This window comes from Pavona decussata, unplaced genomic scaffold (assembly GCF_977016875.1).
Source record: "Pavona decussata unplaced genomic scaffold, jaPavDecu1.1 SCAFFOLD_214, whole genome shotgun sequence".
Lineage (NCBI taxonomy): Eukaryota > Metazoa > Cnidaria > Anthozoa > Scleractinia > Agariciidae > Pavona > Pavona decussata.
The window spans coordinates 1,878,605-1,893,184 of record NW_028145619.1 but is presented as its reverse complement, the minus strand read 5'-3'; the positions used below and the strand labels follow the sequence as shown (position 1 = coordinate 1,893,184).

General features: G+C 40.3%; 1 protein-coding gene across 1 annotated transcript; it reads left to right on the top strand.

Annotated features, from left to right (window-relative positions):
* Window positions 1-3,932: 3,932 nt before the first annotated feature.
* LOC146460187 (putative N-acetylated-alpha-linked acidic dipeptidase) lies at window positions 3,933-14,225 on the top strand. Its single transcript, XM_085088497.1, has 6 exons — window positions 3,933-4,303; window positions 4,373-4,789; window positions 8,039-8,249; window positions 9,137-9,328; window positions 11,972-12,263; window positions 12,973-14,225. The coding sequence occupies exons 2-6, from the start codon at window positions 4,479-4,481 to the stop codon at window positions 14,208-14,210; spliced, it is 2,244 nt and encodes a 747-aa protein (XP_084944623.1). The 5' UTR covers window positions 3,933-4,303; window positions 4,373-4,478; the 3' UTR covers window positions 14,211-14,225.
* The last annotated feature ends 355 nt before the right edge of the window (window positions 14,226-14,580 follow it).

Below are 14,580 nucleotides of genomic sequence, written 5' to 3'. Positions count from 1 at the left end.
TCAAGATATGACGTTATTCCTTGATCTCTGTGCGTATTCATATGCAAATCAATAGCAGTTATTAAAATTTCTTTCCGGCTAAAATAACGTGCTATTTACTTGCGCTTTATCTCATACTCTGAAAATCACGCGTAGAAAAGAGGAATCTTTTTTATTGCAACGACTAGGAATCTTTTGAAATTATCAAGTTTTATTTCAGTTGTCGTCAACGAAACTGTCCGCGGGTGTACAGCAATTTTCCGTCGATTTTTATTGCGAAAAGAGGATATAAGTGCACTCATATAATAAAGTAGTTTTATTTACACCATTTCCATTTATATTGTCTGATGAATACAAAGTACTTTGACGTACTGCCACATTCACAAATGACATTGTGCCCGAACGTAACAAAGTAATAACTTTTGCATACAGAAGGCAATGTTGTTGGCATTTATCTCAAACAATCATTGTCGTTTGTCTCCAATTCGTCTCTGTTTCGAACATACTTCCGCCAGTTTCTTTTGTAAATTGTTGCTCCGTGATTTGCTACTTATTATTGTGTGTCCAAGCCGCCTGCCTTCGCAAACATTCTGTTGTCTTCTTTCCGTTTTGTATAGATAGAAAACGACTCTGATTGAAAGAGGAAGTTCCAGGCTACTATAAGCCGACTATAAATATTAGGGGGTTATGTAATAATTCTAATAGCTTTGCGTTTCCTTTTCTTGATATGACCAATCGTGCTCTACAACTGATTACGTACTAAGAGTCTACCATCTCTTTTAGTCCATCGAAAATTTCTACTCTCACGGGTCATGATGTAGCTCCTGATGATTTTGACGTTACGCAACAAACAAATCTTAATTGAAACGGAACTGCTATGCATAGTAAGATAAACAGAAAAACAGGAACAAGCTGCTTTACGTTTGTCACTTATCTGTCCTTTAGAATGCAAATTTGGTTTGAGTGACCGTATTCTAATTAAGTAGGAGTTTCCGTTTTGCTAAAAAGATAAATATTTCAGTGGCTAGTTTTGAAAAAAGTCATCCTGATGCCGGTCTGAAAGAGATTTAGGGCTTAGCTCTATGTTAATTGCTGTAATTAATCTGACTAACAGTTCTGTTCTATTGCCAAGGGTGGTCGCTTGCAAGATATTAGGCTGATATTCAACTCTGGTAAACGGCTGTGACTCTCTGTCTGCATGCCATGAGGACCTATTTTTGTAATCCGCACACGCCAGGGCCCGGTTGGTCGAAAACCGATTAACGCTAATCCACGATTAAAAGTTAACCGAGGTTTTCATCTCGCTCGTTAAAAATGGGTTTAAAGGCTAATGTCAAGCTGAAGGACAAAAATCTTTTGGAAGAATTCTCATTGATAAGTAATTAAACTCTAATCAAAGTTCACGTTAATCCAGGATTTGTTTAATCGGGCTTCGAACAACTGGGCCCTGGGCCCAGGAGCACACTGATAACACCTATATTTAACCTTAATACTGATTACAAAGACAGCTGTATACCTGCATTGCGTTATAAGTAGCCAACACTTTTATTGAAGGATTTGTCAGCGTTTCAAGTTTCATTATAAGTTCTTAAATATGCTCTCTCGATCAAAGAGTTTGAAAAAAAGAATGTCTTTCTCGTAACATCGAAGAAAATACACGAACTACAACCCTGCAACTGAGTAAAAAATGTTTCCTTATCAAGGTCTTAGCATGCCTTGGCCGATACTGATCACTATCCATGAAGTTAGTCAGACCAGGCTAAGTTACTGATGTCCGAAACATATCCTGCCTGGTACTCACTGTCTTCCGACGAAACCTCGAATTTGTCGTTTCATTGTTTTGCTTCTATGTAAAACTTTTGTTTTTCTGACGTTTTTACTAAATTTTTCATATCTTTTTAAGCCACCCTGGATAGTTCGGACACTTTGCACAAGATTAACGGGTTGGAAAATCACGTTAAGTTAATTCATATTCTCAAGAGACCTTTCTTGCCGCAATAGTTGGCTAGTATAAAACTCAAGTTACCCGGAAACTGTGCGTGTATCCTGTAGGGAATAGTACTCGTGCCTAGGTTTGACCGTAAACTTTTTCGGACTTAATTGATTGAATACGGAAGCTAGAGCCAACCAGTGCGAAATAGCTGTCCACCCACAGACGGTTGCATTTTGATTCTCGGTTTAGTCTCTATCATGTCGCTGTCGTGTTAAGTTTTCTGCGCAGTCAGATCAGCCTTGCAGTTATTTCAGTTACAGTCGAACCTCCACTAACGGCCACCTCTCTACAACGGCCACATTTTTTTGTCCCGGCGGACAGTCCATACATCAGCTCTTGTTTAAACCTCTCTACAACGGCCACCTCTCTACAACGGCAACGGCCACTAAAGTCAGTCTGTAAAGTGCGTCACCAACTGCCAAAGTAACCTCTCGACAACGGCCAGTACAGTTCTTTTTTGTAAAAAAACACCTTTTTATAAACTGCAAAAATTACAGAGAGATTTAAGGTTCGACGTTTCGGAGTCATCTTGACTCCATTATCAAGAGAAAAAAGGTTTACATCAAGCCCACCAATACAGGCCTTCTACTTCATTACCAGAGCCACGTAGATGATCGTTATAAACGGAGCCTAATTAACACCGTGCTAGACCGGGCCTACCGATTATCTTCTGATTGGTCACATTTCCACGAAGAATGCGACCGGCTCAGAGAAGTGTTCAGTAAGCTTAAATACCCGCAACACTTAATTGACACGGCCATCAAAAAGGTTATCGACACTAAGGTATCTGATCCACAGCCCTATCCATCGTCACAAGAGAAAGCGAACACCGTTAGAGTCATCCTACCGTTTAAAGATCAGGGTTCAGCGAACATTGCGAAACAGCAACAAAGTAAATTAAGTTTAAAAGTAGGAACTGCCATCCAACCTGTGTTTGTGAGTCGAAAACTCAATGAAGATCTTAAGGTGCAAGAAGCCAAGCCCTCCATTGTCAACCAACAATGCGTAGCATACGAATTTAAATGTAACCTGTGCGATGCAGGATATGTGGGGTATACGCGTGGGCACCTGCATGAGCGCGTAGACGGACACAAAAGAAAGTCGTCTTCAATTTACAAACATTACCATCTTCAACATAATGACCAGATACCACAGCGTTTTTTAGAACTGCTTCACGTTCTTGCGAAATGCACCAGCAAATTTGATTGCCTCATTCATGAGATGCTATTCATACGCAAACTGAAGCCAGAACTGAACGTGCAAACTGATTCAATTCGCGCTAAAGTATTTGTTTGACCATCTATTAATATGTTAATTTTCAGCTCTAGCCTATTTAAATATCCGCGTTCACAAACTGATTTTTTCTCTTGATAATGGAGTCAAGATGACTCCGAAACGTCGAACCTTAAATCTGTCTGTAATTTTTGCATTTCTTTGCTTCAGCAAATCCCTTTTAATTAAAATTTTATAAACTGATGCAGTAATCGACATTTATCTTCGGAGCATTACGTTTCTGTATCCATTTTAACGATATACGTATTGTGATTGTGTTCCATTTAAATACTACAGAAAGCATAAATTGTCTACAATAATGTAGCGAATGTTGCGAACCTTGCTCGTTTCGTCTTGTCAACATTTTGATTCAAAACATTATTTACGTTTTGTTGTGTATTTTATCTATATATATATTATTTAAGATTGGATTGCCGTTATAGGCTACAGTAAGCATGAACTTGGCACAATAAACATGTTGTACTTCCCGAAAAAAAAAGTGTCATATTACACCCCTACCTCCCCATAACGGCCACCTCTCGACAACGGCCACTTTCATCTGTCCCCAAGGTGGCCCTTGTGGAGAGGTTCAACTGTACTTCTTGAATTATTGTAGGTTTTCGAGAGGAAATTTTCTTAATCGAATTTCAACTCGTTTATCAAAAAGCGCCGTGCTTTAGCGCCCTGTTTCACATCAATTACAGTGAGGAATAACAGAATTTTGACAGATTTCGTTGCACCTAATGCGCAGACTCACCGGGCCAGTGACCAAGGCCGACTGTCACGTTTGCGTGACGTCAACGGAGCGGTTCAGCTCATAATTTCCATAAGAAAGAAGGTAAAGTTTTCCTTTTCAAATTCATTACTGTCTGTATGCATATAAAGTGCAATATTCAATGGCCTTTGCCCATTTGTAAGCAGAAGTCCATTTAATTCAGTTAATTGTCACGTAGATTATCATTGGAGGAGACAAATATTCGCTTTACCGTGCCGCCAGCATTGATTGAGACGCCGATAATCAATGAAAACAATTTTTAAAAAGATATATGTTTGATCCAGGTAAATTTTGTTGACCTTAGCTACTAGGCTGGTATTAAAAGTGTTACTAAATCACATTACGTCTGCTAGGCCCCAGGTTCAGTCAATGCAACGACAAGAATAACAGGGACAAAGCAGGGACAAAACATTTTGAAAACATTTCCTTGATGTTTAACGATTTCTGGTCGTATTCGGAATGACGACTCTACTAAATATGGCCCCGCTTTCGGAATCAACTACGAGCGCCGACACCGAGGTGGTAATCTCTCCTTCCACGGACGACCATGAAAAGCGGAAAAGATGCAGCTCGTGCATAAAGTCGCCTCGAAAACGTATTCTTCTTCTCTGCGTTGTGATAGCCATCCTAGCGGCTGTGGTTGGAGCATTACTCGGCTACTTCGTACCACGATTACTGAAGGATTCGTGTGTCATCTCTTCGGCTAGGGAAGATGTCGATAGCAAGTTTGCAGATGAGGTCAGCACCAAGGAATTGGAGGACAATCTCAGGTAATGAAATAAAAATTAAAATAAGGCACTGTTTTGAATTTTATGGGTCTTTGATTGCCGGTGGTTAGTCGCTCTGCCGTCTTGCTATTTACTTTTCAAAACAGGAACTCGGACTTCCATTGTCTCAAGGTTTCTAACCAAGGTTTCTAAACAGTCTAGACATCAGATTATCGGTGGATCATGTTTGGTAGGATGCGACCGCGATCGAGAGTGAGCTAATTTTTTTCTTCGGCCCTTTTCAAGTTAGGTATTTTTAATCTAAGATTTCCACGGAAGAAAGTTTCAAAATTTATATGCTTACGCGAATTTTAAAGGAAATATATATTTTTTTAAATAAAAGTTAATAAATCGGAGAGGTGTTAAAATCTTTACATATGTTGACACGCTGATGCGGAAAATCGTCTCACTGATCTGGGAGCTCACATATGATTACGCTTTGTTTACATTGGGTTCGAACTTTACGGTTCGATAGAAAAATCGAGGAGAGAAAAAAAGTCCTTCGGTGAAACCCGAAAAGAAAACTAGCCGAAGGAAGAATAAGGAAGCTTTTCCACAAAATAGACGGGAGAAACTGGCATTGGGTGACAAAGGCCTCTGTCGGCGAAGAATCAAATTTTAAATACGAGTGAAATGGAGTTGGAAGGACTACACAACTCCTACCCACATGTTTGGCACTTAATATCTCGGTCTTTCAACGAATTTGGCTTCTTGTATATTTGTAGCAGGTTAAGTAACATGAATATTTGAAGGAAATGAATATGAATATTGAAATATATATTTGATCTACGGATGAAAGATTAATTAGAAGGAAGACAAATATACGTTTCATATATTCATATTTCTTTATTCACCCGCTTCACTGATATTATTTCGAACTCACCGAAATAACAAGCTAGTAGTGGTACAAAAAGGCGACGAAAAGCATCAAACCGCCTGTCAGATATTTCTTTAATCTTTATTGTCAAGGACGGATTCTGAAATAAAAAGGTTGCTGTACATTACGGTTTTTTTAAAATTGTTTCTAAAATTAAGCTTTGCAAACAATGAAAATCCATCATAACAAATGCTAAAACATGATCAAAAAAACAATCGAACTGAAAATAATATTTTATCTAAAGAGTGCATCGCATGTGGCTTGGAAGAACTAAAACGATGGAATATATCAAAGACAAATGCGTTCGCGACCTGCGCAAATCAGGGACAACTGAAAATCGAAACCTAAACATTTTAGTCTAAAGTAAATAAAAGAGAATTCAGCTGTCAAAGAAGGCACTATGATTGCTAAATTAAGTGCTCCTGCGTTAATTTATTTTTATTTCTCACCTGAATCTACACATTCACAGGTTCAGGAAGCAACGCTAGAGTGTTGCAAACGAAGTGAAAGGAAAATAGTGGGTGCTTTCCATTCGACGAAATTTTCGAAAACTTTGGGTACAAATCGAATGGAACAGGATCTTTTCCGGAAAAGATTTTCGAAAATTTAGGACAACCTTTTCAGTGTTCCCGAAAAGTGGACACCGATCGAGAATAAGCCCGTTCCATTCGAGACCGAAATTTCCGAAAATTCAAACCAAAAATTTTTGGTGAATGGAAAGCGCTCATATATAAGTGTTGGTTTCAATTGTCGAATTTCAAAATTCTAAAATATAGAAATGCATAGATCGAGCAAATTAACCCAAAATACATTAAAATAATTTATGAATTTAGTTCGGCACGGCAATAGCACTGACGCCGTTTGAAACCAAGTTGCGCTACTGCTGTGCGGCACGACAGGGCCTGCCGTGCTACTACCGTGCGAAATAGTCGGTGCCGAACTTAATTCAGCCTGCTGAACTAAATGGTTTCAAACGTCGTGCTACTGGCGTGTTAAAGTCAGAATTTAGTTCGGCACGACAGAAGCGCGACGTTTGGAACAGGCCTTAGACTGCGTAGCAAGCGCCTCCGTTTGTTCGGGAGTTGTTTTTCGCTGCCTGAACGCGCGGAAATTAGGACGAGATTTCGCGCGCGTCTAGAAATACGGAAATCGGCGTTTTAGCGCAGAAAACACCACAAACACGCCAGCTTCGCAGGTTGAAGAGAGCTTGTCTGACACAGAAAGCGAGCAATTGAACAGCTAAGACGAAATTGAAGTCACGTATTCCTTGATTATGTCACAGCTCCGAGAAGAACCGAGAGAAGACTGAAGTCAAGTGGTGAGCCAAATGGCGGCAAATTTAAAGGCTTTCGAAAATCCCTCAAAAAATTGCGTGTTATCCAAATCGTAATTTTTTTTGCCGCAGAACTTCTTTGTGAGACGTGTTCAGTGATTCAAACGAAAAAAAAGTTATCACGCATGGGCACTTAAAAGCTATAACACTTTAAAATTATAACCCCTCTTGGATTGAAAATACAGTCGAACCTGTATTAAGCGGCACCGTCATCCTCTATTAAGCAGACAGTTGTCAAAGTCCCAAAAATTACTACCCATAATTACAGTAACTATTATCTCAATTAAGCGGTCGCAGTCACCCTTCACTCAGTCCCGACAAGCTGTTTCTATTGTCTTGACCTGTTTTAAACGGTCACTTTGTAAAAGAAAACCACAACAATAGGGAAATTGAATTTCTAACGAGCTGCGATGCTGAATGTAAGATCTTGGTGTTAATGTTTTATTTATCTTATTATGTTCTATATATTACTGTTACGCGCATTCGATCATATGCATATGCAGATTTGCGCGTTATAAGTAATGAAATTATTGTTATTATTATTATTATTATTATTATTATTATTATTATTATTATTATTACTATTAGTCCACTTTTGTACTATGTTCTCGAGTTATCATACCATTTTATCGTTGCAGTCATTCTTAACCGAGTAAGATATTCTTTGAGCGCTTTTGTGCCTAAACTGTACATTAAGTTACCAACACTTCCATCGCTGTGTTATGATGCAGAAATATCTGATTGGGGGAATTGATTTTAAATTCGATATCAGGCGTAACAGTAGTGTTCACTCCTATAAAACTAGTAGAATGAATGATTTAAATCTCCTTACATCCACTCTCTCTTAGCGAGTTTCTTGTCAGGTTGCCTTGAAATCTTGTCAGAGTTCAAAATAATTTCAACGGGTTTTCTTTGATTGACGCAACTTTATCCGAAGATAGAACGCGTGTCATTGGTAGCCGCTAAAATAAGTCGACCTCCGACAAGTCTATCTAGTAATAGCAGACTCATGTTGCCACCAAACGACTCTTCTTTCTCACAGGTTCTTTTCGTCGAAGCCGCACGTTGCTGGTTCAGAAAGGCAACAAGCTCTGATCGATCACATCGCGGCAAAATGGCGGGAATATGACTTCGATGACGTAGAAATACCGGAATACAAAGTGCTTCTCTCCCAGCCACAGGAAGACCAACCCAACACAGTTGAAGTGGTGAACAATGGAGCTGTAGAGTACACTATACTTGGACAGATCAAAGTAAGTGCGCAATGACAGTTAAATGTGATCTGAATGAAATCATTGGACAAAAGAATGAGTCTATCAGCAGACCTCTGTTGGTGTAAGTGTGAAAAGATTGGACTAAAACAGGTTATTTCAACTCTTCCAGCTAAGGGCCCGGACGCAGTACGCGAATTTTCGTTTATTTTGCAAAAATATTTGTCATCAGTTCCATTCTATGAGTGCGCACGGTATTTTTTTTCCCACCAAAATTTTGTCAAGTCGTACCAAACTTCAAAGGCGCCGTCCTCCTGCCTCGGAGCTGGACGAATTTTCGTCAAGCGTAAAAACTGTCAGATTTTACAATCTGCAGGCGTTAATGTGAATGAAAATGCCAATCAAGTAAATTTGATCGATCTTGCTTTCAAAGAGTCTATTCAAGCAGAAGCCCGCCAAAATATTTAATTTTTGCGCGGCATTCGAGCTGTGAAGATGGAGAACGGCGAAGATTCTAACGACCATTATTCTAACGTAGAGATGTTGAATGCGACTCCATACAACTTCTATGGCTCGCAGATCTTTGTTCCAGTTGCACCTTCAAGTACAAGTAATTGTGGTGTGACACCATATTCAAACTGCCCGAGTACAAGTACCGCTGCTGATCAAAACGAAATCGCGGCATCGTGATTGACACTTTGTGGTTATCCAATATTTTGGTGTTTTCAAGTGCGTACGCGATTACCAAATTTAAAATTTTGTGGAGACAAAATTTGTCGAGATTTTTGGCACAACCAAACAAAATTTGTCAACCTAGTGCGTGCGGTATCTAATACTTACACGATTGCTCAAAATTCGGCCTGGAAAATTGAATATCCTGATTAAGAAATCCTGGAGGCTATATGTTTTCTTTTCCTTTTTTTTGTTAGGTAGGCAACGCACAGAGTGAATCAAAAAGCTCGTTCCAGTACTTCCCTTTCCTTCATTACGCTCCGTCAGGCGAAGTCGAGGGAGAATTGGTCTACTGCAATCGAGGATATGAAGATGATTTCCAAGTGTTAGAGGACAACAACATCTCTGTGAAGGGCAGGATTATTTTAATTAGAGGTTACGCCGGTTCTGTGAGTAGCAAGATTTTAACCGGGTGTCTGCATGATTGTTGTATTAGTAAATTACGAATAAGTCTTGGAACCTTCTAATGGATGAAAAAGAGCTTAATTTTTTCAGCCCACTTTCGTCATGTTCTCGTAGCATTGGTAAGCTATTCTTAAGACGTCACAGTATTCGTAGCGTACCTATAGTGGCTAGTTTCTACTATCTCGGATACTAAGGGACAGTTCAAAAAGTATGGGGAGGGGGAGGGGTGCGCTGGAGCATTTGGAAATGTGGTAGACAAAAAACACATTACTCACATCCTCCTTGTGACTCAAAACTGACTTAACCACCCTACCCTGCAATCAGAGGCCCTTCGATCTATCTAGGAAGATCGAGGGGCCTCTGCTCGAAGGGTAGAACCACCCCTAAATGAAGGTTGAAAATTATATAACCCACCCCTATTAAACGCGGATGTTTTGGTTGCATAATCCAAAAAAAGCACATTTTGTGTATGAAAAACTCATAAACCTCGGTTCGTAAGGAAAATTGTTTTTGCGAAGGACGCTTAAGGGTACATCTCTATCACTGTCACTCCAAATGTCGGCAGCCAGTTTTGTGAGGTGGATATTGTCGTCATCAAATGTATCACTCCCAACTTCCTGCAGAACACATTCTTCACTTGCTTCTGACTCTTCGCTTCCTTCTGAGCTGCTGGTATTCCATTCAGAACCACTTGTGTCTTTTGGCAATGGATACACTGCCTATGGCTGCTGACAGCTGAACAGAACTGACGCTAAGTCAAACTTGTTTTTTTTTTCGTTAATTTGGTGACGTTCGATTTGCAGATCAAGGACAAAAACCTTTGCTTTCTCAGCAAATCCTCACAGAGGAGTTTCTCCCACTCCACGTTTGCATCCTCATAGGTCATGTTTACTCTTTCTTTCTGCTTTCTCACTTCTTTCTCTTTCTCTCTTTTGTTTCTTCATGTTAAAGTAGGCATATACCGCTTACGTCCCTGATACCAGCTTGAATGCTGCTTGCTTTTTCTAGTGACGTTTCACCTGCAGGTTGACAGATAAATGTGTGCCTATTCCTGTTATAAAATAGGATGACCCACCCCTCCACGGGTAGCTGAAAATTGAACGACCCACCCCTTACCACCTCCTCTCTAATCTGGCCCACTCCACCCCTAGTAAGAAAATGGGAAACAGCGCGAGAATAAGAAAGAAATCTTTGACTTTTCATTTGGCGGGATTTGAACCCACATCTCTAGAGATTGAGTTACGAGGCCAGACGGGAGCAAGTCGTAGATGATAATCGTGGTAATTGCGCATTGTAAATGTGAAATGTACAAATGAATTTTGTGTCGCTAGCACTAAGGACACAAATAATGATACAAGTTTATATTAAAAAAAACTTGTACCAAAAATATTTGCAATTGCGGCTTCGGACCGTATTCCTCTGGGCCCGGTTGTTCGAAAGCCGATTAAAGCTAATCCATGATTAAAAGTTAACCGAGGTTTTCATCTCGCTCATTAAAAATGATTTTAAAGGCTCATTTTAAGCTAGAGGTAAACAAAAGTCAAAGGCAAGACTTAGGGACAAAACTTTTTGGACGAATCCTTGTGGATTAGTAAATATACTCGAATCAAAGTTCACGTTAACCCAGGATTAGCTTAATCGGGCTTTGAACAAGTGGGCCCTGAACAATTTTTGGAGAAACACACAATTTTGTTAAATCAGTTCTGAAGTCTAATCCGGACATATAGTGACAAGTTTATGAAATTTGTGTTAGCGGCTTTTGTAAATTTAGTTTCAGAAGTCATCTATGTCCTAAAGTTCCTTTATTTCTCTAATTTTTCCCATGGCCTGATAGTTAAGCTGATGCAACTTAAGTGACCTGTGTTTAATATTTTTTGTTTGTATTTCCCCCATTCCTTGTTTCTCCGGACTTGGTCTTGCACCGGCACGAATTGCTGTTTTGCAAAACAGCAAAACGTGTTTTTGTTTGCTAACTCCGGAATTAAAAGTGTCTTTGGTACAAGTTTTTGTAACATTTGTGTTTCATTTGTGTCCTTAGAGCTAACGACACTACATTCATTTGTACCTTTCGCATTCATGTTTGCCCCAATTACCACCATCATCACCCACGATTCGCACACGTCTGGCCGTCTCCCATTTTCTTACTGGGGCTAACGCTCCGAGTAGCAATTTTATGAGTTCACTTTAACATACACCACAGAGTGAATTCTCTGTTGTATCGTTCGTTTAGATAAAGCCTTGTTATTCGTTAGAAATATACTTAAGCAAAATATGAAACCGTATTCCTTTTCCAGTCATAGTTGAGCCACATACTGTGATAAATGCATGCACGGCTGAAATATATCGGGTTGGTAGGCTGCTGTACCCAGGTGCACCATTTATGAAAATGTTTGGGAAATGGTTTTAAACTAGTTAAATTAGGTCGATCAGTTAGTAGAAATATTATCCTTCATGGATAATTGGCCGTTCAATTTGAACTCGATTTCTTTTTAGTGGCTCCCTCCACTCTCACTTCTCTTCTTACAGTTTTAATGATAAATTTCATATCTGCATACCCTAGTGTGAATATACTTCGTTAGCGTTCATTGCCTTCTTCAAAAGAACTGTCCTTATCTTTCGTGTCACAGGTAAAAGCCGCGGAAAGCCGAGGAGCAATTGGGGCCCTTTTATATATAGATCCCAAGGATGTGGCCCCAAAGGGGTATTCTAGTAAGGACACTTATCCTGACAAACCGTGGATGTCAAAAGATGCCGTGTTTTCCAAGGACCTGTCTGTACATTTCGGTGATCTGCTAACACCAAATTTTCCATCGATTCCTGGGATGTATCGCATGCCCAGAAATGAGTCAGCCTTGCCCCGCATCCCAACACAGCCAATCTCGTACGGGGACGCCTTACATCTTTTTAGTCTTCTGAAAGGTACGTTTGTGTTTAGCTGTGTTATGTCATAGTAAACAGTATCCAAGACGGGAATTTGAGTCCAGTATCATTGCCTATCAGGCGAAAAATGACTCTTGAAGCTTTTAATGTCGCAATTTTCAAGATTCTTTTAGAGAACAAATTTGAAATGAGGAATAAATAAAGTTATTTTTGCCTTAATTTGTAGCGTAATTATTTTCTACCCCTCAAACAACCAGTACCAGGGACAAATATTGGAAAATTGAAATAAAAAATGGAGAATTCCAACTGGTAGCTGGCTTTTTTACAAGCGTTTTCAACGATCTGCCTTTAAACAACTCCAGCTTGCGGTCAGGGCTCAGTTGCTCGAAGCACGGTTAGCGCTAACCCGGGTTAAATGCCATGACAACCTATAGGTTTTAATACCTCTTAACCAATGGTTAGCGCTAACCATGCTTCGAGCAACTCAGCCCTGAGCGGGACTTAAACACCGTACCCTAACCCCTCGTCGACTATGCTGCCTCCAAAAGGAAAATTCCCCTTTATGAGCATAGTATGGATACAGCCTTCCTAAAAACAGAAAGCACGATCAATTTAAGTAGAAATAAGTGGCTGACAAATTTCTGTTGGAACAGGGTCCGAAGTGATCTATAGGTTAGTGGTAATAACGTTTTGAGGTAGATGTTAAACTCCGTGTCACTAAACCAAGGTTTCCTCGATGTTTCTTTAGGAGATGAAGTTCCCTCCTCTTGGCGTGGAGATCTCAAGGTCACCTACAGATTCGGCCCAGGGTTCATCAACGCCAATTCTGCTGTGCGACTGCGTGTAAACAACAGACTAACTGTAAAATCAATATTCAATGTTATCGGTACCATCAACGGGCAGGGAGAGCCGGACCGCTATGTTTTGGTGGGAAACCACCGAGACGCGGAATTTTTTGGGGCGGTTGACGCGTCCAGCGGCTCCGCGACTTTGATGGAAATATCGCGAATCCTTGGAAAACTTAAAGCGGGTGGTTGGCGGCCTCAACGAACGGTTAAACTGTGCAGCTGGGGAGCTGAAGAGTTCGGTTTGGTGGGTTCAATTGAGTGGGTTCAAGAGAACGCAAGGCTTCTTTCCAACCGTGCTGTTGTTTACTTGAATGCTGACGTGGCAGTTGGCGGAAATTATGTTGTGGCTGTACAGACGTGTCCCATGTTAGACAAAGCTGTTTTCTGCAGAGCTAAGAAGGTTAAAGATCCAAGTAGGTCGAGCGTCTATGATACTATGCTTCGCAGGGAGCCGTCCATAGACCACCCTGGTGAGCCGCAGACGATACCGTACTTGTACTTAAGTGATTTCCTGCCGTTTTACATGTCTATTGGAATACCCGCTGCTGATTTTTCTTATTTTTACGGAAGCGGTTATAGGTTATACCCTGTTTATCACACTCAAGAAGACAGCTTTTATTGGATGAAAACATTCGTTGATCCAAAGTTCGAGTATCATGCTACCATGACCAAGCTTGTCGGCGGGATGCTTTTGGATTTTAGCGAAGCGCTCATTTTGCCTCTAGACGTGGTACGTTATGGCAAAGCGATAAACACGTCGTTTGAACAGCTGGAGACGTCGATCCTCGAGATGAACATTTCGACAAAGTATGTCCGTAACGCTATCCACGAATTTACCACCGCAAGCAGCCGTTTTCAAGAGGCCAAAGACAAACTAACTGGAAAAGAAAGCGCGGTTGTTTTAAGGGCCATCAACGATCAACTTGTCCAGGTCGAAAAAGCATTCATCTCTCCATACCTGAAAGCGGCTGATCCAATGTACAAACATGTGTTTTCGAGGAGGAATTACAGGGGGTTTCCTGGTGTGAGATTAGCATTGAAAACAAATGATTTTCGTGAAGTTAATGTGCAGCTCTCGTTGGTCGAGGAAGCACTCTTGTCCGCAGCTGACATCATAAAGCCTGTAGTTTGCAAATAGTGGGAAAGACTGTAGCTTTTTTTATATGTGGTTTGCAAATAGCAGGATAGGCACGAAGGAGAAAGCTCCTCGAATATAAAAAATTGTTATAATAATTAATTTATAATTAATTATAATACTAAAGGGAAAAAACTGATGGTAGCAAAAAAAGGAATCCAACCCAAAAGAAAGGTGCCCCCCGTAAGCTTCAAGGATTCCCGATTCAGATCCCAGTTGCTTTTGTATAGCTTGAGACGAATGCCTTGTATTCTGTGCATTGTAAAATGAACTTGTTATTGTTACGTTACCCTAGCCCCACCCCGAAAAATACCCTGTGAAACAGTTAAGCTTTTTTTCGCCTTTAATTTCACGCGGCGAGAAACAAACGCTT